Raw genomic sequence first — 23,319 nt, 5'->3', positions numbered from 1 at the left:
CACAATTGACCTGAGCTTCAGTAACCTAAAAGACTTGATAAAAAAAATTAAACAATTTATAAACACTAAAAGGATAATAAACTGATAAGAACAAGCCAACATGTATTTGTCAAGATAAAATCATGCCAAACCAATTTAATTTTTCTCCTTGGAAGCTCAATGAACTTTGTAGATAATGGGGAAGCAGCGTGTAACTTCAGCCAGCCTTTGATTCAGCTCTGTTCAAAATCACTGGTGGCAGCCTAGGGAAAGACAGCCTAGACTGATGAAGTCCTCTTGATGGATGCACTGTCTGCTCCAAGACTGTCCCAAGGAATAGGAGCACTGTGTTTATAGCACTAGGCACTAACAGCAGAGCGCTTCAAGCTGGGAGCTGCAGGGAGTTACCCTATGTATATGTCTGTGCCATAAATGAACAGCTTAGGAACAGCATTCCCAAAATTTTGCTGCAGCTGCACTTCTCAGTGATAGGACACAGACACTGCCCTCACCAGAGCCACAGAGCAGTCATCTCTGCATAGCAGTTGTCATTAGTGAGGGCTTTGCTTCCCCTGTGGCTAGGGCATCAAGCCTGCACATAGGCAACTTCCAAACCATAGCTAGGACTCCTTGTACAAATGCATCAATGCAGGAGGTTCCTGGAGATCAGCAGGTTGGCAGCACTTGGCTAAACTAGCACCAAACTTCCGAAAAGGTGAATGGAGGCTTCCAAACTGAACAGCCATTGACTATGTATGGATCATGGTACTTTTCTAGCAGTGGAAATTGTATGTTTAACTCTCCTGAGCTGAGAAAGTCATGTTCTTTGTCAACTCCCTTTCTTTAATTTAGTTGGAAAGAGGTGAGCTCAACCTCAGGTCATGACTGTGTGACAAAGTCCCAGGCTTCCATTCATCATGCTGAAGTCTTTGTGTCAGTGTACTTCAGGCATGCAGTGAGCCCACGCAACCACTTGCTGCCAGAACACGACAGTGCTCAGGTGGGCTCAGGCACAGCAGAAATGCACAGCCAGCAGGTGACATCATTTACAGCAGCAGAGGTCTGGAAACCTTTGGATCTGTAAAGCGCCACTGATTTGCATCTTTAGATGTTCAGTGTTCTTAAAGAAGTGAGTTTCAGAAAAGTTTTTTTAAAATAATCCCCCCAAATTATTAGCAGACATTATGCAATATGTTGGATTGGGGATCAGATGTCAGGGCCCCTCATCTCCAAGGTTGACTCAAATTCCTGCCAGTAAAGATTGACTGTCTTTTCTTCTAACCATCTAATGACTGTTTTGAGGTATGTGTATCATGGTCACATTCCAGTTTGCAATGCCCACAACACAGTAGAGATTACAAAGGTCTGCTGATCTTCTTTACTATCCCTTGATGTGTTCCTTCAGAGAAATCTCACTGCAGTGGGCTGGGGAAGGACTATTGTGCAAAATGTGTCTGTTCTGTGGGCGGAAGAGGTGAGCATTTGAGGCTCTTCATCCAGCATGCCAACCAAGCAATAATTCCCTTGGTGGAAGCCAAGATCTTGCCACAGTAAGGCACTGGCACCATTAACCTGCTCGGGCTCTTTTCTTGCAGGTGCCTTTCTCCAACTGCAGCAGGGACTGCCTGCCGGGCACGAGGAAGGGCATCATTGAGGGGGAGCCCACCTGCTGCTTCGAGTGCGTGGACTGCCCCGACGGGGAGTACAGTGACGAGACAGGTAACGCCCCCACAGCTGCTCTGGGCCTGATGCCCTCCAGACATCACCCACAGATTGTGCTGAAATCACTTCCCTGCAGGGCTGGCCTGCTGCCTTCCTTGCCAGGAGGCTTCACAGAAAGTTTGAGGGACTTCTGAAAAGCTTACAGGAGTTGAGTCCTGTGGCCCTCAGGTCCTGTCTACTGCTAAGCCTGCTTGTGCCTTCTGCTCTGCATCAGGAAAATTAAGGCAGAGAACTTGAAAAACAACTTACATATAGAAAGTCTCTCAGGCAGCCACAAACAAACTCTATTGCACTGTAGCTTTTCCTCCAAAAGTTTTCCTTTTGTAGTAGTTTTTCCTCCAAAAACGTGGAGGAGGGAGAGATTCCCCATCCTAAATTCTGCAGTTATCTGTCGGCCCCCATGTTTTCCTCAAACTGTCAGGGTTTTATTTCATGCTTTACAAAGAAATAAAATCCATTACATCCTAGATTTCACAAGCAGAGAGAAATATTTCCCTTTATGAACTCACCAACTACAGGTTCTCTTGATAACTGATAGCACAAAAAATCAGAATCTGTGGATCCTACTGAGCTCCCATGGACATGTTTTTTGCTTCGTTGGGAACTTGGATCAAGCTACCCAGGCTCTGGAAGAGACAGAAAATGTAAACTCAGGTTTCAAAATGGCTGAAAAATTTTGATTTTCCAACACCACTAATGCTCCCTCAGTTTTGGGCATCCCCAGGGTAATGAAGGCAAGTAAAGTATTTCAGGATATCAGTCCTCTCTCCACTGTCAGGTACTTGGGACTTCCCCATACGCTCTCTGCTGCGCTAGTCCCAGCAAACACTGCAGACCTCTCAAGAGAGGAACAATTCAGTAAACTCCTTGCAAAACTGAACAAGTGTTCTTTGGGAGAATCTAATTCGTGTCCTACCAGACAGGAATGATATTTTTTTAGCATGACGATACAGTACTACAGGATGCTTGGAAGCAGGATTTTCAGATTAAATAGAAGCAATTCTGGTCATATGTAATAGGGGTCTTCTGGTGTTTTTCACATAATTTTGGGAGCTAGCTCTGGTGTGGAGGTGGAATTTATGGGGCTGAGGTGGCAACCGTCTTCTGACTCTACAGTTTCCTGCTGCAATTTCAGCTAACAGTAACAGTCTTTATTTCCCATGCTTGCCAGTTTTATAGGCATAGAGAGCAGCTTTACAACCAGTTCCATCCAGCTGAGACAGTGATGCTGGCAGAGGAAACAATCTGTCCTTTCCCAGCTGTTTGCTCCCACACTTTGTCTGGGAGCAGTGCTGGCACTTGTGCGACCATGGAGTGAATTGGATCAGGTCTTTGGTCTTCCTGAAAACAAGCTCTTGGGAGGTTGAGTTTCCAGCTGGGATGAGAAGCTGTGTGCCCTCAAGTGTTAACAACACAAAGGAGGAGGAAAGAATGAGCAGCCTTGCAGGAGGAGGGAGACTTGGTTGACTCCCTTCAGAGGCAGCAAAGTCTCTAAGCCACCACAAGACAGCAGTGAAAGCATGTCTTTAGGGTGCAGTGCTGAATAACTGTCTCTGGCAGAGGCTACTGGATTCCCTGCTACACAAAATTAACTTTGCTTTGTCTGCAGCTTTTAATTTATAATGAACTTCCAGGTAAAAGGCACAAGAAAAATAAGAATTATTAGCTGAATGGATGTAAATGAAATTACATGGTGATGAACAGTTTCTGCCTGAGCTTTTGCACCTAGCGCCAGATTTTCAAATAAACACCTTAGGTGAGGCAAAAAGTCCTTAGGAAAGTGGTATCATATCAGGTCATGGATGGTCTCTCCAACCACACCTCAAGAACAAGACAGCCTGAAAACTTCTGGCCTCGTTAGCTGGGCATTCCTGACTTTCTCATTAGCATCAATCTCTGCTCTGGAAGCTGTGGTCAGAGTCTGTGTCTGTGCTCAGGTGCAAAACTCAGAGGGTGATTGCTGTTAAAGGAGTTGTGGACTCTCTGCAGCCCCTTGCTATCCTGCTGGGATCCCAAAAGCAGAGGTAAGCTGAGACCTCCAGCTCTCTGCTCGCAACTCCTTTCTACTGCCATCAAAAGAGTTGCGACCCTCCCTGCTAGAGCACAAGACCCATTTAAGTCAATGAAGAAGAGCAGAAGCAACAGGCCCTTGCTTTTGATCATGCAAGCCATTGGCATGGCCATGCTATCACAGCAGGCCCAGCTATTTTCATGAAGGAGATGGAGGCACCAATTTTCCCTTTGCAAGTATTAGTGGGGCATTTGCTGGGTGTAGGGAGAGTGATACTAATAAGACACATCTTTCCCTGGCATTCCAACGTGAAATGAGAATGTGCTGCAAGTCAAGGGCATTGTCTGCCCTCAGGGAAGAGCAATTTAGACAGTAAGACTTGCCTCCATGGAATATGAAATAGGCTCTCAAAGCATTTAAGGAGGCAAGCACGTTTTTAATTTTCTCTGTAATAGAAAAAGGCAGGGTATTCAAATTATGATAAAAGTGTGAGAGGTATGAAGACAGACAGAAGTAGAAGATAAAAGTGAAGAAAGAAGGAAGAGGGAAAACCAGAGCCTGTGTAAGAGCTGATAGCAATCGAAGTTTGCAAAGTTTTGCCAAGAAAAGTACTACAAAAAACATGAGGGCAGAGGCAGGACTTCTTTTAAGCCAGAACCAAGCATGCTTTGTGTTTTCCTATATAGCCCCTGGGAGGCTGGTTGTTTCAGAGTAAGAAACTCCAAGACATCAATATATGACTCTGGGGATCTGCTCACAGGAGCGGAACACTCTGTGTGTTTAAGATCAAGGCTGGTGTGTAGCTGCCATATATGTCATCCCACACTTCAGCCTCTCATTCTGACAAACCTTCCCTCTCCTTATCACTTCTTTTTCAGATGCAAGTGCCTGTGACAAGTGCCCTGAGGATTACTGGTCCAACGAGAACCACACGTCCTGCATCCCCAAGCAGATAGAGTTTCTGGCCTGGACTGAGCCCTTTGGGATTGCTCTGACTCTCTTTGCTGTGCTTGGAATTTTCCTGACTTCTTTTGTTCTGGGAGTCTTCACCAAATTTCGCAACACACCCATAGTCAAGGCCACAAACCGGGAGCTATCCTACCTCCTTCTCTTTTCCTTGCTATGCTGTTTCTCCAGCTCATTGTTCTTCATTGGTGAGCCCCAGAACTGGACTTGCCGTCTGCGGCAGCCAGCTTTTGGCATCAGCTTTGTTCTCTGCATCTCCTGCATCCTGGTGAAAACCAACCGTGTCCTTCTTGTCTTCGAAGCAAAGATCCCCACGAGTCTCCACCGAAAGTGGTGGGGCCTCAACCTTCAGTTCCTCCTGGTCTTCTTGTGCACGTTTGTGCAGATTGTCATCTGTGTGATTTGGCTCTACACGGCCCCGCCATCCAGTTACCGAAACCATGAACTGGAAGATGAGATCATCTTCATCACCTGCCACGAAGGCTCCCTGATGGCCCTCGGCTTCCTCATTGGCTACACCTGCCTACTGGCAGCCATCTGTTTCTTCTTCGCCTTCAAGTCTCGAAAGCTGCCTGAGAATTTTAACGAGGCCAAGTTCATCACCTTCAGCATGCTGATATTCTTCATCGTGTGGATCTCCTTCATCCCTGCTTACGCCAGCACGTACGGCAAGTTCGTGTCGGCTGTGGAGGTGATTGCAATACTGGCTGCCAGCTTTGGGCTTCTGGCCTGCATCTTCTTCAACAAAGTCTACATCATCCTCTTCAAGCCCTCCCGCAACACAATCGAGGAGGTGCGCTGCAGCACAGCTGCCCACGCTTTCAAAGTGGCAGCCAGGGCCACCCTGAGACGGAGCAACGTGTCCCGCAAGCGTTCCAACAGCCTGGGCGGCTCCACCGGCTCCACCCCTTCCTCCTCCATCAGCAGCAAGAGCAACCACGAGGACCCTTTTCCTCTGCCGGCCTGCGCCGAGCGGCAGCGCCAGCAGCAGCGCGGGTGCAAGCAGAAAGTCAGCTTTGGGAGCGGAACGGTGACGCTGTCGCTGAGCTTCGAGGAGCCGCAGAAGAACGCCATGGCCAACAGGAACGCCAAGCGCCGGAACTCGCTGGAGGCCCAGAACAGCGACGACAGCCTGATGCGGCACCGGGCCCTGCTTCCCCTGCAGATCAATGAGCCCCTCGGGGCTGAGCCCGGCTTCCAGGCAGCTTCCAGCCCGGAGACCAGCTCGCAGGAGTCGGTGGTGGGAGACAACAAAGAAGAGGGACCGAGCCCTGAGGCGGAGCCTTCCCTGCCGTCGGTTAACTCCCGAAATTTTATAGGCACTGGAGGTGGCTCTGTCACAGAGAACACGGTACATTCCTAACGAAAGAAGATTGCGAAAAGTACACCAGCCCCCAGGAGGAACTTGCTCTCCTCTTGCTTCTGAACGGGAAAGGCAACAAAGACACACTGGTGTGACACGGCCCCACCACGCCTTAATGTTAGCGCCGGCAGGGTAGCACATGTGCCTCCAGAGGAAGGACTGTGTCTGGAGAGCCTGGGATTGAATTTGCATTTGCTTTATTGAAACCAGGACATCTCCGAAGGACAAGTGAAGATCGCCTCTGGTGGGGCTTAAGCAGAAGTCTGCACGCTGCCTCGCCTCCGTAAGCTTTTCCTGCCAGACTGCAACTCAGCTGACTATGGGAGGCACTAGGCAATTCCACTATACCCTGCTTTTACATTTATGTATAATATTCCTTTTTCCCAATATGTATGATATTCCCTCTTTATCCAGTATATGTGATCTGTAACCATGTGCATCAGGACTCTCAGCTCTACAAAAGCAAGGTACACGGTTTCACTTCAGGAAAGCACAGTCATGGGGAAAATAAAAATGCCCCCAACATCCTGCATGCTGTGTACAGCCAAGGGTGTGAACATGTAAAGTATTTAATGTGACAGAGCGCCCTGCTAATTTATATTTAGTAATGTCCCAGTCTCTCCTTTCTGCCCAACAGGAAAACTGGACAATACTCTCTGTAGACTCCATTGCACTAGACCAAGCTACTTAGGTTCCTACTGGTTTCCTCCAGCTGGAATAGCTTTACCTCCAGCCTGCCTGCTTTGGTGGAGGGGGAGAAGAGCTTGTAAATCCCTCGCAGAGAACGCTGCAAAGGCACAATGAGATGTATCCCTGATTGATTATGTCGCTAGTAGTTGTATGCTTAACCAAGTGTTGCTGCTGTACTATCCCACAAGGCATACATGGCTAACCCTTCACACCATAGTCAGCGTTGTGCTTTGCCGTATTAACCTGCCTCACACCTACACGGAGCATTGCGACAGTCCTGGCGGTACTGGTGGGCCTGACACAGCAGATGGAACAAGGAGAAATGGAGGAGTTAGGGATGGAGGGGGAGCCCCCAGCTGTGGTAGTAGAGTCACTGGAGTAGGTGAATATCACAAGTGTGTGTGCTGGTCTCGGTGAGACAGACCTTCAGGCCTAGGTTCTTGGACATATACAGGGACAAATGGATTAACTGGATACAGTTTTGCTCCTAAAAGCCACCTACTAGGTTATTTCCCATTTTGAAGAGAGGGCACCTAGCACAAGAATGGTGGACTGTACCTAAAGAAAATCACTAAGGATGTCAGCAGAGATCATAGCAGAACTTGATTACTCTTGTCCCACTCTTCCTAAAGCAGACATAAGTGCCTCTGGTTTTTCAAGGCATGCCTCATTCTTTTGGATTCATGCTGGAAAAGTTGAAAGAGTCATTAGCAGAGAGATTTGTTGTGGTCTGATAAGAGAAAAAACATCCCTGGACAGCCTGGTGGGAGGGGCTAGGGTTACATTGCAGAATTTAATTCCCTCTTCCCAGATTCCCCGTGGAAGAACAGGCATCAGTCAGGAAGATGTCAGTGCCCTCCCTCATTAGGCATGAAGGCAGTCTAGACCTCTTCTAGAAAGGTAGGTGGGCCTGCAGCTCAGTGTGAGCAGAGACAAAAGGACTGTGTTCGAGTGCATTGGGGGAAACACCACAATTCTCTTGTTACTGTTTTTGCTTGGTTGTTCTTCTGCCAGGGCAGGCAAATAAAACTTACAGGTGACATTACTGTATAAAAACTTTGTTTTGCCACCTCCACTTGTTGACAAGGAAGAGGAGTTTTGACTTACAGGAGCAAAGTGGAAGTCCACAATTCCAAGAGGCAGGCCATTCAGACAAGCTGTTTTAACCCATTTGTTGATCTGTTACATCTCCCTTGGAGTGGGCTCAAATTTTAATTCCACCACATAAGGACCAACCCAACTATAACTGTAAGGCTTACAAATGACTTACTAATATTTGTTGATCTGTTACATCTCCCTTGGAGTGGGCTCAAATTTTAATTCCACCACATAAGGACCAACCCAACTATAACTGTAAGGCTTACAAATGACTTACAAATATTTGATTACAACTCTGGCTCAGATGATTGAGGAAGGAAAAAAAAAAGAGAGTTTGGAAACACAAATCCTTCTAGCCCAAATTTTGGAAAATACCCGTGGACCCAGCCAAGAGCTGCTTCTGAAACCTAGTCCCTTCCCCAGGCTACTGACTGTGGCCTGTGGGCTCAGTTTAGGGTACCGAATTGAGCCCCAGGGTCTCCTGAGTCTCACTGCACAAACAGGGATGAGCACTAGATGGCAGAGAGGGCTCAAAAAGGCTACGGCCTACAGTTCCAAAAAATTCCAACTGCCGTGATTTTAGTGCTAAGTGAATCATTCCTACCGGAGCAAACCCAGCTCAGCAACCTCCGAAATAAAGATGACAGCACTGAAACGTGTAAGAATTCAATGAGTGAAATGAAAACAACACAATTTACAAACCAAAGACTGTTTAGGAACACAGACAGTGTAAGAAACAGAAGGTCACCATCAGCTGCCTTGTCTGGAGAGCAATATTCACTAGCTATGTATACAGCAGATGATATTGACATTTGGGTGCTTTTCATTCCTTGGGTGTTTTCCATTCTTTACATTTACTTAAAAGGAATTTATACCCTGCCACACAATGAGTCTCCAAGGGCTGCAGTCATTTTTTGGCATGGCCATCTGTGCTGTATTTGCTGGGGAAGCTCCTTCCACCCTCCCTTCTCTCATATGTGGAGCCCTAAGCCTCCAGCTGCAATGCTGCATGAGAGCTGCTGCTGCAGCTGATAGCAGTGACACACACACACTGGACACAAAGGAAGTTCACTAATAAAAGACCCCTTTGGGAAGGTGCTTTGTAACCAAACCCCTTTCCCATGCACGGAGAGGGGGATATGCTCTCATCCTGTCAAGTCCAGGAGAGGAGAAGGCTTGGTCAGGCACCTGTGCAAAAGCCTGTCAGTGTATCACATGTGACATGCTGATGAAGCCACGCTGGGGAACATTCTTCTGTTGAAAGCACGAGCCTGAGAACCTCCACAGACATTTCCTACCAGAAGATGCCCATGGGAATGCCTCATCCCACCCACCATGGCTCAAAAAGCCACTGGAAAGCTTGCCTCAGTGTGGGGTTTCCTGAACTGTCCAGTAGTGAAGCAACAGCAGTGTATCAGCTCTCTGGTGGGATTTCCACTAGAAAACTTGGGAAGTAGCCAGTGAAGAGCCCAAGCCTTCATCCCCAGTCTCCTGACAAACCTGGCAGAACTCTGCCTATCCAAAGCCCCAGGAAATAATTTATTTATAGATGATACCAGAGGAAAGAAAATTCCCCATTATATTTCATGCTGGTCCCCATGTCCTCCTTGTCAGTCCATGAGCTCTGTTCAGTTTGCAATACCTGCTATTGTTAAATTTAGGTTTATATTGACCAACTTTACCAAGGGGTGCTGCAAAACAGGAGGAGGAAGGTAGGTGTTTGTTGTTGGTTTTACAAGAGTCTGGATGTTTAAATTGTGGGGAAATTTAGGTAAAGACCTGAACATTCAGACTGAAATCTCCGCAGGGATTTCCCAGAGGCTGGATAATTCACCACAGCCTTCAGCTTGCTGGCTGAGGAGTGGCAAAATCAGCCTGGGAGAGGGAATGGTGAACGTGGTGTACGAGGGAGCCTCTCGGGACTCTAGCTGGTCAGAGTGACCCTGAGATGGGTTAGAAAGTCTCTTTTCCCAGCCCGGGGGTCGAAGAAGGAGTCAGAGCTCTTCATTTCTCAGTCTCAAGGTTGTTTATTGTACCTTATCTATAAAATTCTTTCTCCTGACCTGCCGAGGTCCACTCAGTAGGACAGTCAGAGGCACTCTGCCTGCCCCCAGGGTGGTGTTATCTTTTTATACTAAAAACTACGTGTACAATATTTACAATAACTTTCCAATACCTATCACCTATGTTAGACAGTGAGCTTCTACTCTAAACCAATCTAAAAGTACCAACATCACAATAGAAGATGAAGGCCAAGAAGAAGAAGGAGAAAGGCTGGACATGCCCCGATTCCTCCAGCTTGCCCCCTGAACCCCCATTCTAAAAACTCCAAAAATCTATTTTTCACCCTGTGATAAATTCACTATCATTCTACTTAAACTTTCGGGGCTTGTAATTCTACATGTAAGGTTGGTAATTGCTTTTTCTAAGGGCTAAATCAAAGGCACAGGGGTCTTGGGCTCTGTGCCAAGGTCTCTGAGCCCCCTGGGCAGGGGCTCGAGTTCTCCAGGGCAGCCAGAGGAATTTCTTGCGTTCCGACAGGAGCCTGGAGATGGACCTTTCCATGCGGCTAAGGGAACCCGCCGCTGCTGGGGGAGGTGCCACAGGGGAAGGGAAAACAGCGGCTGAGGGCGGCCCTGTCCTCCCGCGGGGCTGTCACGGAGGCGCCGCTCGCTGAGGAGCGGCCGCAGCCCTTCTGTCCAGGGTGCAGAATAAATCCTGCCGGCAGCTTGCACTGCAAGTGTCGCTTTGGGCTGGTTTTGTCTCCGATCGGGCCGCGATGCTCCCGCCGAGCGCGGGCAGCGCGGGTCCTGCTGGGCCGCGCTTACCCCGCCCCGGCCGGGCGGAGCCGGAGCCAGGCCCGGCCGCTCCCGCCCGCCGCCGCCTCGGCCGCCGAGCCCCCGCCCGCGGGCTCCAGCCCCGGGCCCAGCACCGCCCCCGACACCGCCCCGGCCCTGGCGAGGGGCAGGAGCGGCCCGGAGCGGAGCGGTGCCACCATGTTGTGCGGGGGTGCCTCGGCGGCCCGGCCCGCCACCGAGGAGACGCAGCGGATCGCGGAGCAGGTGAGGGGCCGAGAGGGTCCCGCCGGCGGGGAGGGGCCCGTGCGGGGCCCAGCGAGGGCTCGGCCATTGCCCTGCGCGGCTGAGCCGAGACACCGCCCCCGGTGTAAAAGGTGGGAGGAATGGTGAATGCACGGAGCAGTGGCCGGCTCCTGGAGCTCTCCTTCCCTGTGCCCGCCCTGTTGACTCCAGAGGGACCGCGGGCAGCGCTGGGTGCGCGGGGAAACCCCACAGAGCCATTGCCTTGAGCTCGGGGAGAGAGCTCCCGTGCTTCCTACAGAATCCGAACCTTGTGCTTACGTGTGGAGTTTTGGTTCTTTGTTGTTTGTCTGGGAAGAGGGGGATTGTTTGTTTTTTTGAGGGGGTGAAACGTGGAATAAAGCAAGATCGCTTCTTTGCTGCTTCTGCTTTTCCCCAACATAGAATTCAGCTCCAACCACAGCTAGTTCCAAATCCTGATGCTACTTACAGTACCTGAGATTACCGCTCATGTTATTGGACCACACGCTTTTATTCTAAAAATGCTGTCGTGCAACGAAGTTTTTTCAAAGCACATGTTCTTCTTTTTGTCATGGAAACTCAAGTTCCTTCTGCTTTTTGGCTTTGTCGGCTAGGATGTGGTAAGCTGGAGAGCAAAGATGAAGGATGCGCTCCAGCTTCTGACACTCTTTGTCATTGCCTGGGCCTGTTCCCCAGGCAGGAGGAGTTCCTAAACACATACAGAGCACCCGAAGGCACAGCAGCCACTGAAATTAACATTTAGCTTGTACAGTCTGAGGATTCTGTGTTTTAGGAAAAGGGAGAGATATGTGCATCTCCTAAGCACCAGCCTGAGTTTGCAGTAATGAGCACATGATTGAGAATTGCTGAGAGTCATAATTATTGCTTTGACCTGAAAAGGCCTACATGTCATGTTAAAGGTGATGCAGATAATACAAATAACATGGCTTAAAATTAGGTTTGAAGTCCTGACTTTCTGTTCTGTAGCACACTGCAGTGGTTTGGTAATCCAAAAACAAAACCCTGTTGGATTCAGGAGTGACCAGAATTAACCAAAGATCTCATGTTTTCATTTAAATCACCTGAATACTTTAGAGTTTTGACTGCCAGTTTAAATTACTTCCTTAAATTAAAAACAGGTGGGAAAACCCAAATTTGAAACTTACCCATGCACTCATATCCCCACCTGGACACTGCTGGAGAAAACATTAATTCTGTTAAACAAGGTAGCCTTCTCAAATAATTTTGTTTGCTTAAAGTCAGGTCTTTGTGGAGATTTATTACAGCCTGCCAGTTTGCTTGCCATAAACATATTCCCTGTTCCTGCTTTTCCAGTTCTTGCCTTCATTTTACAGTTTCGTAAGAATCCTTGTGATGGCCGAATGTTGTTCAGTTTTGTGACCCACACGGGGTGTAGTGTCACACGGGGCAGGAAGGCTTCCTTTGGCAGTGTCTGGCTTAGGAATCCCGTAGGAACAGCCTCCTCACAGCAAGGATTTCCACCCAGGCCTGTTCAGCCTTGGCTCCTCACTGGTAACTGTGGCAGAGCTTATCCAGGGTGATTGTGAACCATCTGCTTTTAACTGCTCTGGGAGTGCAGGGCAAACAGGCCGTGCAGGGCAGTGGAGAGCCTTCAGAGCATGATCATTTGCAGCCCTGTGACTGAATCATGGATTGCTTGGGTGGGAAGGGACTGCACCTCCTGCCTGAGCCCAGGGTCAGCATCCTCAGGCTGCTCAGAGCTTTCTCCTGTCAGGTCTTGAAAACTTCCAAGGATGGAAACTGCACAGCTTCTGTACTGCAGGGATGTCCTCAGGGGAAATGTTTCTCTTTATATCCAGTCTAAGCCTCCAGTTTTAGTTTATGACCATTGTGTCTCATTCTTCTGGCATCTGGAAAGTTTCATCCCTGGAAAGACCCTGGCTTCTTGTAGGTACTGGAAAGTTTTCTTCAAAGCCTTCGTCTCTTCTCTGGGCTGAGCAAGCTCATTTTCTTCCTCTCCTCACAGCACAAGTGCTCCAGCCATCGTGGTGTGCTCATGGAGTGCTCCTGGTGACCCTTCACTGGGCTCACTGCAGTTTATTGGTGTCTGGCTTGCACTGGGGGCCCAGAACTGGGCACAGGATTCCACATTTTCTAACAAAGGCCAAGTAAAGGGCAATAACCACTCGCCTGTCTTCTGGCTAGGCTCCTGCTGATGCAGCCCAGTGTGCCATTAACTTCGGTACCAGCAGGACACCGTGCTGGCTCCTGTCCTCCAGGACTCCCAAATCCAGCCTGAGATCAGGTCTTTGGGAGAGTATTTCTGTCTGGGATCTCCCTCTCCACACTGACTCAGGGTGCTCACTTGTCACATGCTGTGGTGACTCACTGCCACAAGCACCCTGACTGAGCTTGCAGCTGCAGGACTCTGAGCTCTCTGCACCCAGGGCCCCGTGTTCAGCTTGCTGCTGGAAATACAAAATGTGCTGAGCTGGGGTGATTTAGTGACCTCAGAAACCAAAGCTGCCCAGTGCCTAGGATTGCTAAAGGAGCACAGGACAGGATGGGGTCAGGGGGAGACTTATGTCTGCCCTGCTGCTTAAAATTTGTAAAAGTGTGATGAAAACTGAAGCCACTTGCTCCAACCTCTGACTCAGGAGAGGGGAGGAGGCACGACTGAATTGCAGTGTTTTCTGGGGCTGTGCCCTTCAGTGCATCTCAGAATGCAGCTTGGATTTCTCTATGGCAAAAAGCAAACAGGAGAGTGTCCAAACATCATTATCTTGCTTGTGACATACTGATCATAACCTGGAAGGAGTGTAGAGGTATGGCCTCTGAGAGAAGGTAAAAACCATGGACACAGGGACAGGATGGTCACTGAAAATGCACCAGAGTTCTGGGAGCTGGAGAGGTGGGAGAGCATAACTCTGTTGCAGGAATGGTTCTGTTCCTGCTTCACCTACAGCACCTGACCAGCGGAAAGCTGGCACTTGTCTTTCGCCAGGGAAGCCTTTGGGATTTAGGCAGGAGTGCAGATCTATCTATTTTCCTTGAATTCAGGAAGAAGGAGAAGTGCACCATATAGCTGGAGGATCTACTCACTGCTGGTACTACTGCCTTGGCAGTGAAGGGAGGGCTGTGCAATGATGCAGTGCAGGAGGTGCAGCCTGGAGCAGGCAAGGACTTTGCAAGCAAGGACTCCAGGACTAACTCATCTTGCCCTGCAAAACAAAGGCTGAAATCTGCTTTCCTGAATAAGAATTTTCCATATAGCCACAATGTGCTAGAGTGCCCAGTGCAGGAGAGAAGAGCTGCATCTCAGGAGTTCATGGCTCCCTCTTGGGTACTGGACAGGTTATTTTGACTTCTTGAACACTGTTTTACAGTTTGAAAACACAGATTCCAGCAGACATGCTGAAAGAACTGCCAAGTGTTTTCCAGACTTGGTGTCAGCCTGTAGTGACTGCCTCCCACCTCTGACTCAGCTTTGCCACCTCCCTAGATTCCTGGTCCTGCTTTCACACAAAACTTAACATGATTCATTTGGATCTTTTAATGTCTTGGAAAAGCAGGAACTCTGTGTTGGGGAATTCAGCAGCAGTGAACTGTAAGCCTGAAGTCCTAAATACTTGAATCGTGCATCATTCCTAAAGAACCTATTGTTTCCTTAAGGTAAAAGCTCAGATAGAAGAAAAAGAAGGAAAGTCCTTTGATGTCTTCACTGCAGTGGAGTTTAAAACTCAGCTGGTTGCTGGAACAAACTACTTCATCAAGGTAGAGGACACTGGGTTGTTTCTTTTATATTAATGTGTATAATCTTTGGAATGGTGGGGTTTTTTTCCTTTCTTAACTAGAGGATAATGCTTACAATGTGACCTTAATAGAAAAAGAATTGTGCATAAAAAAACACAAATACCCACCTCCCAGCCCCCTCCCTATCTTCATTTTCATGGGAAATTAGGTGGTATTTCTGGAAAGTCACAGCTCCTAGTCTGGTTTAAAACAAATCAATGGTTATTCTTACTGCCTGTCTGCTGCTCCATCCTGAAACCAGCCCAGCCTCTGCCACCCCTCCTGCTGCAGGCTCCCCCTGCAGGGATCTCACTGGGTCTCGTGCTTTGCAGGTCCATGTTGGGAATGAGGAGTTCATGCACCTGAGGGTGTTCAAGAGCCTCCCCCACGAGAATGAGCAGCTGAGCCTCCACAGTTACCAGGGCAGCAAGACTAAGCACGATGAACTGGCTTATTTCTAGCAGCCTTCTCTGCTGTGTTCCCCTGGCTGGTTCTTATGTGCATTTTCTACAGGCTGCAAATGTTAATTCCTGCGCCAACAAAGGCAGAAAAAAGTGTCTTTTTTTTTTAAAGTCATGGTGTAAAAAATCAATTTCTTTTATGCCATTCCCTTCCTGTGCAATCTCCAAACCTGAGAGTCACAGGGCTCTCCTTTTATCTGCACTAATGTAAACCCTACTTTTATTGCAACTTAACTTAGGCTATAGTGCAACTTAAAGAGAATACTGTGGCTGAGTCCTGTTTGTGGACTTCCTTAGTCTGGAAATCAGAAGGGGAATGACACCAGCATTCATATATTTGCAGCAAGGAACAAGAGGAAAGCCTCAGTCTTTTCTGTGCTGTTTTGCAACTGTAAATATATGTGTGGATTCAAATTGTACTTTGTATTTTATGGGCAATGACCTGATGAGAGACTTGAGCTGAAGCAATTTTGCAAGGAAGAGAAAGAGGCTTACAGTAGCTTGAAACAAACATTCCCTTGGTAATCATGCTCATCCTCTTGCAGCAGTAGCGTGCAATGTCCCGTAGAGGGTGTGTGAGTTTAAAATATCAAAGCAGCTTGCTTGTGTTCTCAGTCCTATGGAAAAATCCTGGAAAGGAACTTGAGCTGGACAAATGCATTTATAACAATAAACATTTCTTTTGACTTGAGATGGCATCTTTGACTGTGTGTTAGTGTTCTCTTCACTGGTTTTCACAATTGATTATTATCTTGCTCAGCTTTTTTTCCTTAACTGGTTTTTATATTCCAGATAACCTTATGTTTATTCTATATCTTAATTAAAAATACTTTATATTAGTCTTGTGACAGACATCATGAAATGTAACAAGAAAGACCTCTGCAGGTATATCAGCAGCAAAAGGAAAGTATGGACAATAGCTTTCCAAACTTATTTTATTCACTGTCATGGGCAGAATCCCTTTAGGATTTGCAGAGGTGAGGCACTGCAACACATCGTGTCTTAGAAGTAGGTCAGAGGGTCATCTCTGGTTTTGCCAGTCTCAAAGCTGACAAGGCTGGGACCCAGGTTCTCATGAGGAAGACTCTGAAACACCTTTAAGTGGACATATACGGCATCAGAAACTTGGACCTGGAAACCAAAAGAGCAGGTAAGTAAGGATCATGGGCTCAAAGCAGATTCAAACAAAAGGCTGTTCTTTACATTCTTGAAATAACATCTTTTCTCAGGATCTTAATTTTAGATGCATCTTCATTTTTACTTCAACAGCTCTTATCCAAGTCTGGATAGTAAGTGGTGGCAGAAACTGTCTACACTTGAGGAAAACTACATTAAAAACCCTCAACCTCAGGTGAAGGGAAAATGAGCAGAGCTGCTTGGGTGTGGAAGCACCAGAAGATGCAACAGGTGAAAGGTTTTGATAGTGTTTCAGTCACCAGGATGCCAGCATATTTGCCCACAGCTTCCTGACACGCTCATAGGAGACAAGAGACAATGAGGACATCTCCATGACTTGGGGGTGGGACACAGTGCAGACACCATGTCAGCTCCCAAAGGTACAGAAAGATCTAATACAGAAACACCAGCACATGGTCCTGAGAAGCAATGACAACCTGAAAGCCAGGATCCCTGGTCTGCAGAGTTACTCCAAACACATCAGTGCCTGAACAGGGAACCTGACATATCCTGGTGCTTTTGGGAGTGCATGAGAATGCCTGGAATAAATACTCTTCCAGAGAAATTCACCTTCCCCCCTAGAAAGTCCTCACATAATGACTTGGCAGGAAGCTGTAATATTTCATTCTTAAAGAGCCAAGCACAACGGGTGCTAAACTATCCCTTGGTGAGGGACATGGAAACTTTAATGCCTTAGGCTCCAAGAGGTTTTTAGATGCTTTCTGGTGGCTGCAGTGGGGCACTATGCTTGGCCTGGGTTGCATCTCAGCTGTAAGTCTGCTGGTAAAACATCAGTGAGGTAGAAGATTCAGAAATACAAAAGAATGAATTTGTTCCAGTTAATGCTAAAATGAAGGTGTATTCCAACAGTGATGTTTTCCATCACTGGTAAAATTGGGAAAGAAGAGACAAATCATCCATGTCCAGTGTTACAAATGGATTTCTTCCAAGTTCAGTAATACATGAATCTTCCTTTCTGAGTTAAGAGTTCTTTTTAGGAAGCACCTGGGAAAGAAGAAGGTTTGGCAGGATCTGTCCTTCCTGGGATCAGCTAAGTATGAGAAGTGTGGAGCTAATGCTCAAAGTGTCTCTCTGCAAAATTACCCTCCCCCAAACATTACAGGCCAATTCCTCTAATAAAAGAATTATTCCAGTTCCCTTGGAATATGGCATACCCTGTCAGGCATGTGCCCACACACACACGGGGTTTCAGCAGTCCCAGGCCATGCCTGCTCTGCTCCACAAGGGCAGCCTGCTGCTCAGCGGTGCTTGCTGGCCTTCAGATGAAAAATACACCCAGACATTTCTGCTGTGCTGCTTCACAGAAAGCTGCTCACATCCATCGGGCAGGGCTTCCAGTAGAGGAATGGTGCTATCACAGGGCTCCAAATTAAGCATTACCCATTTTTACTCTGCAGCAGCAGGGGTGCTTTTGAAAATAGAGAAAGAACCAGCAGGCAGGCTGTGTACCTCTGCAGCACCTGACACATCAAAAACCAAACCATCAACACACCTGCTTGCATGCAAAACTAGCCAGCAGACAGGTGTGCACTGCATTTCAAAATTGACTCTCTCTCTCCATCAGTTCCTCAAGCTGACTTCAACTTCACCCCAACAAAACCAAGTGAATGATCAGGTACTATTTTGCCTTGAAAGGAAACAGGAAACCAGTTATGACTTGTTGAAATAATTTGAGTTGGGAAGGCAATCTATAGTCCTTGAGGGGGATAATCCCAAGAAGCTTACCAATCACATCTGAATAAGTATAGGGCATGTTTTGTAATATTTATATTCCTACTTTATAATATTTATATTCCTGCTTACAGTAGTGCCAAACAGAGGAATTTTATAAGCATTTGGAGGTAGTCCCCACTTGTTACTCACATCAGACAGTTTTCTATGATATTTGCTTCTCTTTCTGGTGTAAGCCACTCTGCAAGTCACCTGTATCATTTAACTCCAAAACACTCCCTCCTACAATATATACAAACCTTAATAAAGTACATTGTCCCAGCAACCACTTGAGTCCTATATACTATGGCTGTAAAGACATCACAGTTCATGCCTGTCCGGCTTTCAAACTGTGGCTTCACCTGTAAAAAGAAACGGAAAAATGATTGGCAGGTAGATATTTATGGATTTCTTTCACATATACCACTCCAATTTTCATCCTTCCACACATACTCCCTTAATGAAACTCCACAAAGTGACTGAGGGTGCCTTCAAACCCTTTGTCCAAATCATCAATAAAGATATTAATCAGAACTGGCCCCAACACTGAGCCCTGGGTGCACCACCTCTGAGCAGCCTGATGTAACCACCTCTCCCTGGGCCCAGCCATCCAGCCAGTTTTTTCACCCAGTGAGCAGTGCACCTGTCCAGGCTTCTTCAGTGGAATGCTGCAGGAACTGGAGTCAGAGGCTTTGCTGAGGTGCAGGGAGACAACATCCACAGCCTTTCCCTCATCCACTAGGCAGGTCATGGAAAGAGATCAGGTTGGTCAAGCAGAACCTGCCTTGCATGAACCCATCCTGGCTGGGCTTGAATCCCTGGTCGCCCTGCACATGCTGTGTGATGGCACTCAGGATGAGCTGTTCCTTGACCTTCCCTAGCACTGAGGTCAGCCTGACAGCTCTGTAGTTCCCTGGATCCTCCTTCCTACCATTCTTGTAGATGTTCTTTCAGAGGGGCATCAAATTAGCCAAACTCCAGTTGTGTGAGACCTCCCTGGTTCACCAGGACCACTGGTAAATCATGGACAGTGGTTTGGAGAGCTCTTCCATGAGCTCCCTCAGTATCCTCAGGTGGATTCCATCCAGCCCCACAGATTTACACAAGTTTAAGTGGAGAAGCAGGTCACTGTTTCCTGCTGGATTGTGGGAGCTTCATTGTGTTCCTTGTCTCTGTCTTACAGCTCAGGGAGCTGGTAGGAAAACTGGTCTGACTATTAATGATTGAGATTAAAAAGGCTTTAAGTACCTCATCCTTTTCTGTATTTTTTGTAGCAATGATTTCCTCAACATGCAGCAAATGATGGAGATTCTCCTTAGCCCTCATTTTGTTGCTTATGTGACCATAAGGACACTTTTTGTCATTGCTTTTGGCAGTGACCAGAGTTAAGTTCAAACAGGGCTTTTGCCTTTCTGACTTTCTGCATAACCTCACAATACCTTTGTAATCCTCCTGAACTGCCTGCCCCATCTTCTCCCCAAAGCTTATAAACTCTATTTTTTACCCTGGGTTCCAACCAAAACCCTCTTCTTCCCCAGTCTTCTTCCTCACCAGCTTGTCTTTTGGCACATGGGGACACCCTGCTCTTGCACCTTTAGGATTTCTTTCTTGAAGAATGCCCAGCCTTCCTGGATCTCTTTGCCCTTCAGGACTGCCTCCCAAGGGATTCTTTCAACCAGTCTGCCAGACAAGCCAAAGCCTTCCCTCCAGAAGTCCAAGGCACTGGTTTTGCTGTTGTCCTTCCTTACTTCTCCAAGAAATAATAACTCTCCCATTTCACGATGGCTGCATGACCACCCCACAGAAAGCAGAGACAAGCAGAGGCTGGGTGACACGGTGCCCCTCTGCACATGACAGGCACGCTGATGACCGGCTGCATTTCTGAGTTTGGGCAGAGGAGCAGTGTCAGTGTCAGTGCCAGCCTGCTCAGGCTGCCCTGGGCCGGGCCAGCAGCACCTCAGCACTTCTCACCACCCACCTGTTTCACAGCAACCCACTGAATTCATTAACTTTCCCAGTATAAGCATCTGCAGCTGGCTGCCACACCCATGACACTCCTTCCTAGCAGGAAGGTCACAGAAAGCACCCAAGGAACATCCAGATCGTTTCCAAAGAGCCAGAAATTATCATCCTGTTCAGCTTCCTCATGATCTCTGACCCTGCTCTTCTGCTGAGTAGCTTCCACAGGGTTTCTATCCCCAGGAACAGACAACTATTCTTTCAGCTGAGGAGCTGCTAACTCTGGCAAACCAGGGAAATTTTAATTCCCAACAACCTTCCAGCTGACCAGGGCAGGGGCCTCCTAGAATGCTCCTAAGTGGCAACTTTTGGTGCAGGATATTCCTCTCTCAGAACAAAACAAAACAAAACAAAGCCACTTCTCTCCAGTTTTGCTTTCTCTCCTTTGGCCACTATATCCCCCATTTGTCATTTACAGACTGAGCCTTCAGTAAAATCAAGAAGGCAAACAGCTCCTTAATCCTCGGGTGAAAAAATTAACATTCCTAAGCTCTTATCTAACAGCATCCTAAACCCAAAACATTCCTCAGTTTTGAGCAACAGCTGTAAAACAGGGAGACCAAATAAATAACATTCCTCAGCTCACTAATGATGGCTAGAGACAAGGCACAGGTATAAGTAAACAATTATGTAATCCCATAAGCAGACAGACCTTGAGCATCCCAAGTTTTGCAAACGCTCTTCACAGCTTCACTGAAATCATGGTAATTGCTTCTCTGCTCAGCAGAGCATAAAAGCCCCCCAGATTGCTTCATGAAAAGGTGATACTTATGCTGGAAGGGTAGCAGATTTCTCCAACATAAGGTTTCCATAAAAATATTTTCCTTAGAGAACTATACCAAAGCCTCTGCAAGGGGGGAAAGGATCAGGAAGCGTTCTCTCTCCTGCTCTCAGCACGGGGCAGAAATTTCACCTTGCAGAAAATCAACAGCAAAGAACAATCTGTTTTCATTTTCCTGAAGCTACTGAGAACAAAAGAACACTAAAATTAGAATCAGTCCTTTTCTGGAATCAAACAGAAACTTTGCACTATCCACATTTCAGATTCCCTGTGTGCCCTGTACTCTGGGAGCATTAGCATTGCCTGAAACCAGCATTCACATTTTCAAGTGCCTGTTCACTGACAGACACTCAAGTGCTGTGGTTTCACCTCCAATACACACTGCAGGACTTCTGGTGACCCATAAATAACAGCTCAGCGCTGAAAATGAAGCTCAGTATCTGGGATAGTGCTTGAGGCATTTCACAGACTCATTAATTAAATTTCACAGCCCTCAGCTGGCCCCATCTTAAACATGAGGAAACAAGAATGGCAAATACACAAAGGTGCAGCAAGTCCCTTGCTAGGGTCTCCCCTCCATAGGCAAAAGGGAATTTCTGATCTCTGCAAGTGCTGCTCCTTCAAACATTCCTGCCAAAATAGAACAAACAGTGATACTGCTTCCAAGTAACTCAGTCAGTGCTCCCCGAACAACTGCAAATCATCCATTTCTCTTTCTGCTCTGCAGTAAATCATCTCTGACTAACCTGTTACCCCGAACTCCAGCCCTCCCTCATGTACATGTCCCCAGCTCTGGTGAGCCCAGCTGTGAATGGCCAATAAAGCCCTATCGTGGAAGAAGGCTCAGAGGAGCTGCAGAGCCTGACGTTCCACCTGGAGAACAATGCAGAGTGTGACTCACCACAGCCTTTGCAAATAAGCTGACTTATCTCAACACAAAGGCTGACCACAGGGTGCTTTTGATAAATACTCTGTCAGTGGAGGGGGTCATGTGATGGTGTAACTCCCCGAGTTCAGTAAAAGAAAGTGACACACCCCTGAGTTAGCCGGACCAGCATGGGGTGGGAGTGAGCACATGGCTCTGCCCAACCCTGAGTACAAAACTAAATGGCTGGGCAAAAGAATTTTGAAGAAAACTGCTGGCTAGAGGTGACTTCAACCCACATCCCCCTTCCTAGTCACTGAGGATGCCCAGTGTGGTGACACAGAGGAGTGCAGAACACCCTGGCATCCTCAGAGAAATGGGATTGCAGTCGCTACATTTTGCTAAGAGTAACTTAGACCTGTATCAATTTACCAGCATATTTGTATCACTCTGCTAAATCAGACACCTCCTGTAACATGGAGTGTCTCCTAATCAGTGAACTGAATGTTAAAGTTATCCCCTCCACCAGTGCACTAGAGAAAAGAGCCCTGTCAGAGCACTGGGCTGCCTGGTCTCAGTTGCAAGATCGCAGAAGATGTGAAAGGATGGAAGGATGGTGGTGCAAACTCTGTCCTCGGTGGCACAGCAAAGGAGATTCCCTGCACATCAGGTATAGCGAGTGTGCTGCAGTATTGGCCAATGCATTCAGCCCTGCTACTTCCTATTTTTGCTTCCTTAAAGACTGCCCGAGTGCAATTGCCAAAGGGACAAGAGCTCATCTTTCAGAGGCAGAAGGGTGGAGATGATTGGATGGGTGGGAAACCCCTTTCATTCCTCAGGATGCATTTTATACTTTCTTTAAAAAGAGCTGCTGCACTGCAGGGCATTAGAAGATCTGCAGAGGTGCTGCTCACACAGCTGCTCCAGTTCAGGACCACTGCCTGTAGCCAGCTACCTGACAACTGGGCTCACTTAATGGCCTGCCTTGTGCCAAGCTCATCCTGCCCCACCAGCAGTCCCTGTATCACAGCTGTGACTCTAGAAAACACCTAATGCCAGCAGGGAACACACAATTTAAAAGCTTTGTCCTGAGTACACAATTCTTTACTGCATACTAGCATGTGGTTTGTCTTATGCAGTCCTTAACTGAGGAATAAACTCTACTAGGTACAACCTCTTCCCTTCCAGTATGCCACCTCTCATTTCAAACAAGTGACCTCACTGCTGGTATAGCAGAGGTGGGCTTGGAACTTCACGCAGACATTAACTGAAGGTAGCCAGTACCATGCCATGGACAAAGAGGAGACACAGAAGTGGCTTTTCTCAGTCTTACCAAGGCATTTCCTACATAGAATGCTGAGAAAACACTGCCAGTCACGGGGATTCCCACTTTTAGCATAAGCCTCTTCAGTTTAAAACCTAGCTCAGTCTCCTAGGCTTTACACAAGCTTCAGGAATGGCCTCTTTGCACACAAGTAACTTAATGTAGAGAGAGGGTGCAACTCACCTGGTTAACAAGCTGCTGAACTTCTGGAGTAGCTGGCTTGGTGTCAGATAAGCCCCCAGGCACCATGGTGGCAGGTGACTTCTGTGAAATGATGAGCGGCTCTGAAGAGGGAAGTTC

At 47.5% G+C, this 23,319-nt stretch overlaps 3 protein-coding genes across 3 annotated transcripts in view; 2 read left to right on the top strand and 1 right to left on the bottom strand.

The window, feature by feature from the left end:
* CASR (calcium sensing receptor) overlaps window positions 1-6,041 on the top strand; it is a 40,158-nt gene extending 34,117 nt beyond the window's left edge. Inside the window, exons 5-6 of the mRNA XM_054269672.1 lie at window positions 1,575-1,698; window positions 4,591-6,041. Of these exons, the coding sequence (XP_054125647.1) occupies window positions 1,575-1,698; window positions 4,591-6,041 (1,575 nt within the window). The remainder of the gene's footprint in view (window positions 1-1,574; window positions 1,699-4,590) is intronic.
* Window positions 6,042-10,733: 4,692 nt separating this feature from the next.
* On the top strand, window positions 10,734-15,814 carry LOC128932916 (cystatin-B-like). The gene is made up of 3 exons (XM_054269674.1): window positions 10,734-10,891; window positions 14,543-14,644; window positions 14,995-15,814. Exons 1-3 carry the CDS (start codon window positions 10,826-10,828, stop codon window positions 15,121-15,123), a joined length of 297 nt encoding a protein of 98 aa, XP_054125649.1. The 5' UTR covers window positions 10,734-10,825; the 3' UTR covers window positions 15,124-15,814.
* Window positions 15,815-16,049: 235 nt separating this feature from the next.
* On the bottom strand, window positions 16,050-23,280 carry LOC128933024 (cystatin-A-like). Its single transcript, XM_054269881.1, has 3 exons — window positions 23,203-23,280; window positions 18,291-18,392; window positions 16,050-16,254 (listed from the first exon to the last, which is right to left on the bottom strand). Exons 1-3 carry the CDS (start codon window positions 23,266-23,268, stop codon window positions 16,126-16,128), a joined length of 297 nt encoding a protein of 98 aa, XP_054125856.1. The 5' UTR covers window positions 23,269-23,280; the 3' UTR covers window positions 16,050-16,125.
* Between the last annotated feature and the right edge of the window lie 39 nt (window positions 23,281-23,319).

Source organism: Melozone crissalis, unplaced genomic scaffold, assembly GCF_028551555.1.
Source record: "Melozone crissalis strain CALT ecotype California unplaced genomic scaffold, PUWL_Pcris_2 ptg000008l_1, whole genome shotgun sequence".
Classification (NCBI taxonomy): Eukaryota; Metazoa; Chordata; class Aves; order Passeriformes; family Passerellidae; genus Melozone; species Melozone crissalis.
Note: the sequence above shows the minus strand (reverse complement) of the source record. Positions and strands in the feature narration are given on the sequence as shown.

Bases quoted from the DNA above. Each gene is read 5' to 3' on its own strand.
- LOC128932916 (XM_054269674.1), top strand. From the start codon at position 10,826: ATGTTGTGCGGGGGTGCCTCGGCGGCCCGGCCCGCCACCGAGGAGACG. The intron at 10,892-14,542 runs GTGAGGGGCCGA...TGTTTCCTTAAG, and splicing joins CGCAGCGGATCGCGGAGCAG to GTAAAAGCTCAGATAGAAGA. The intron at 14,645-14,994 runs GTAGAGGACACT...CGTGCTTTGCAG, and splicing joins GAACAAACTACTTCATCAAG to GTCCATGTTGGGAATGAGGA.
- LOC128933024 (XM_054269881.1), bottom strand. From the start codon at position 23,268: ATGGTGCCTGGGGGCTTATCTGACACCAAGCCAGCTACTCCAGAAGTT. The intron at 18,393-23,202 runs GTGAGTTGCACC...TTCTTTTTACAG, and splicing joins TTCAGCAGCTTGTTAACCAG to GTGAAGCCACAGTTTGAAAG. The intron at 16,255-18,290 runs GTTTGTATATAT...TTTGGTTTCCAG, and splicing joins GGACAATGTACTTTATTAAG to GTCCAAGTTTCTGATGCCGT.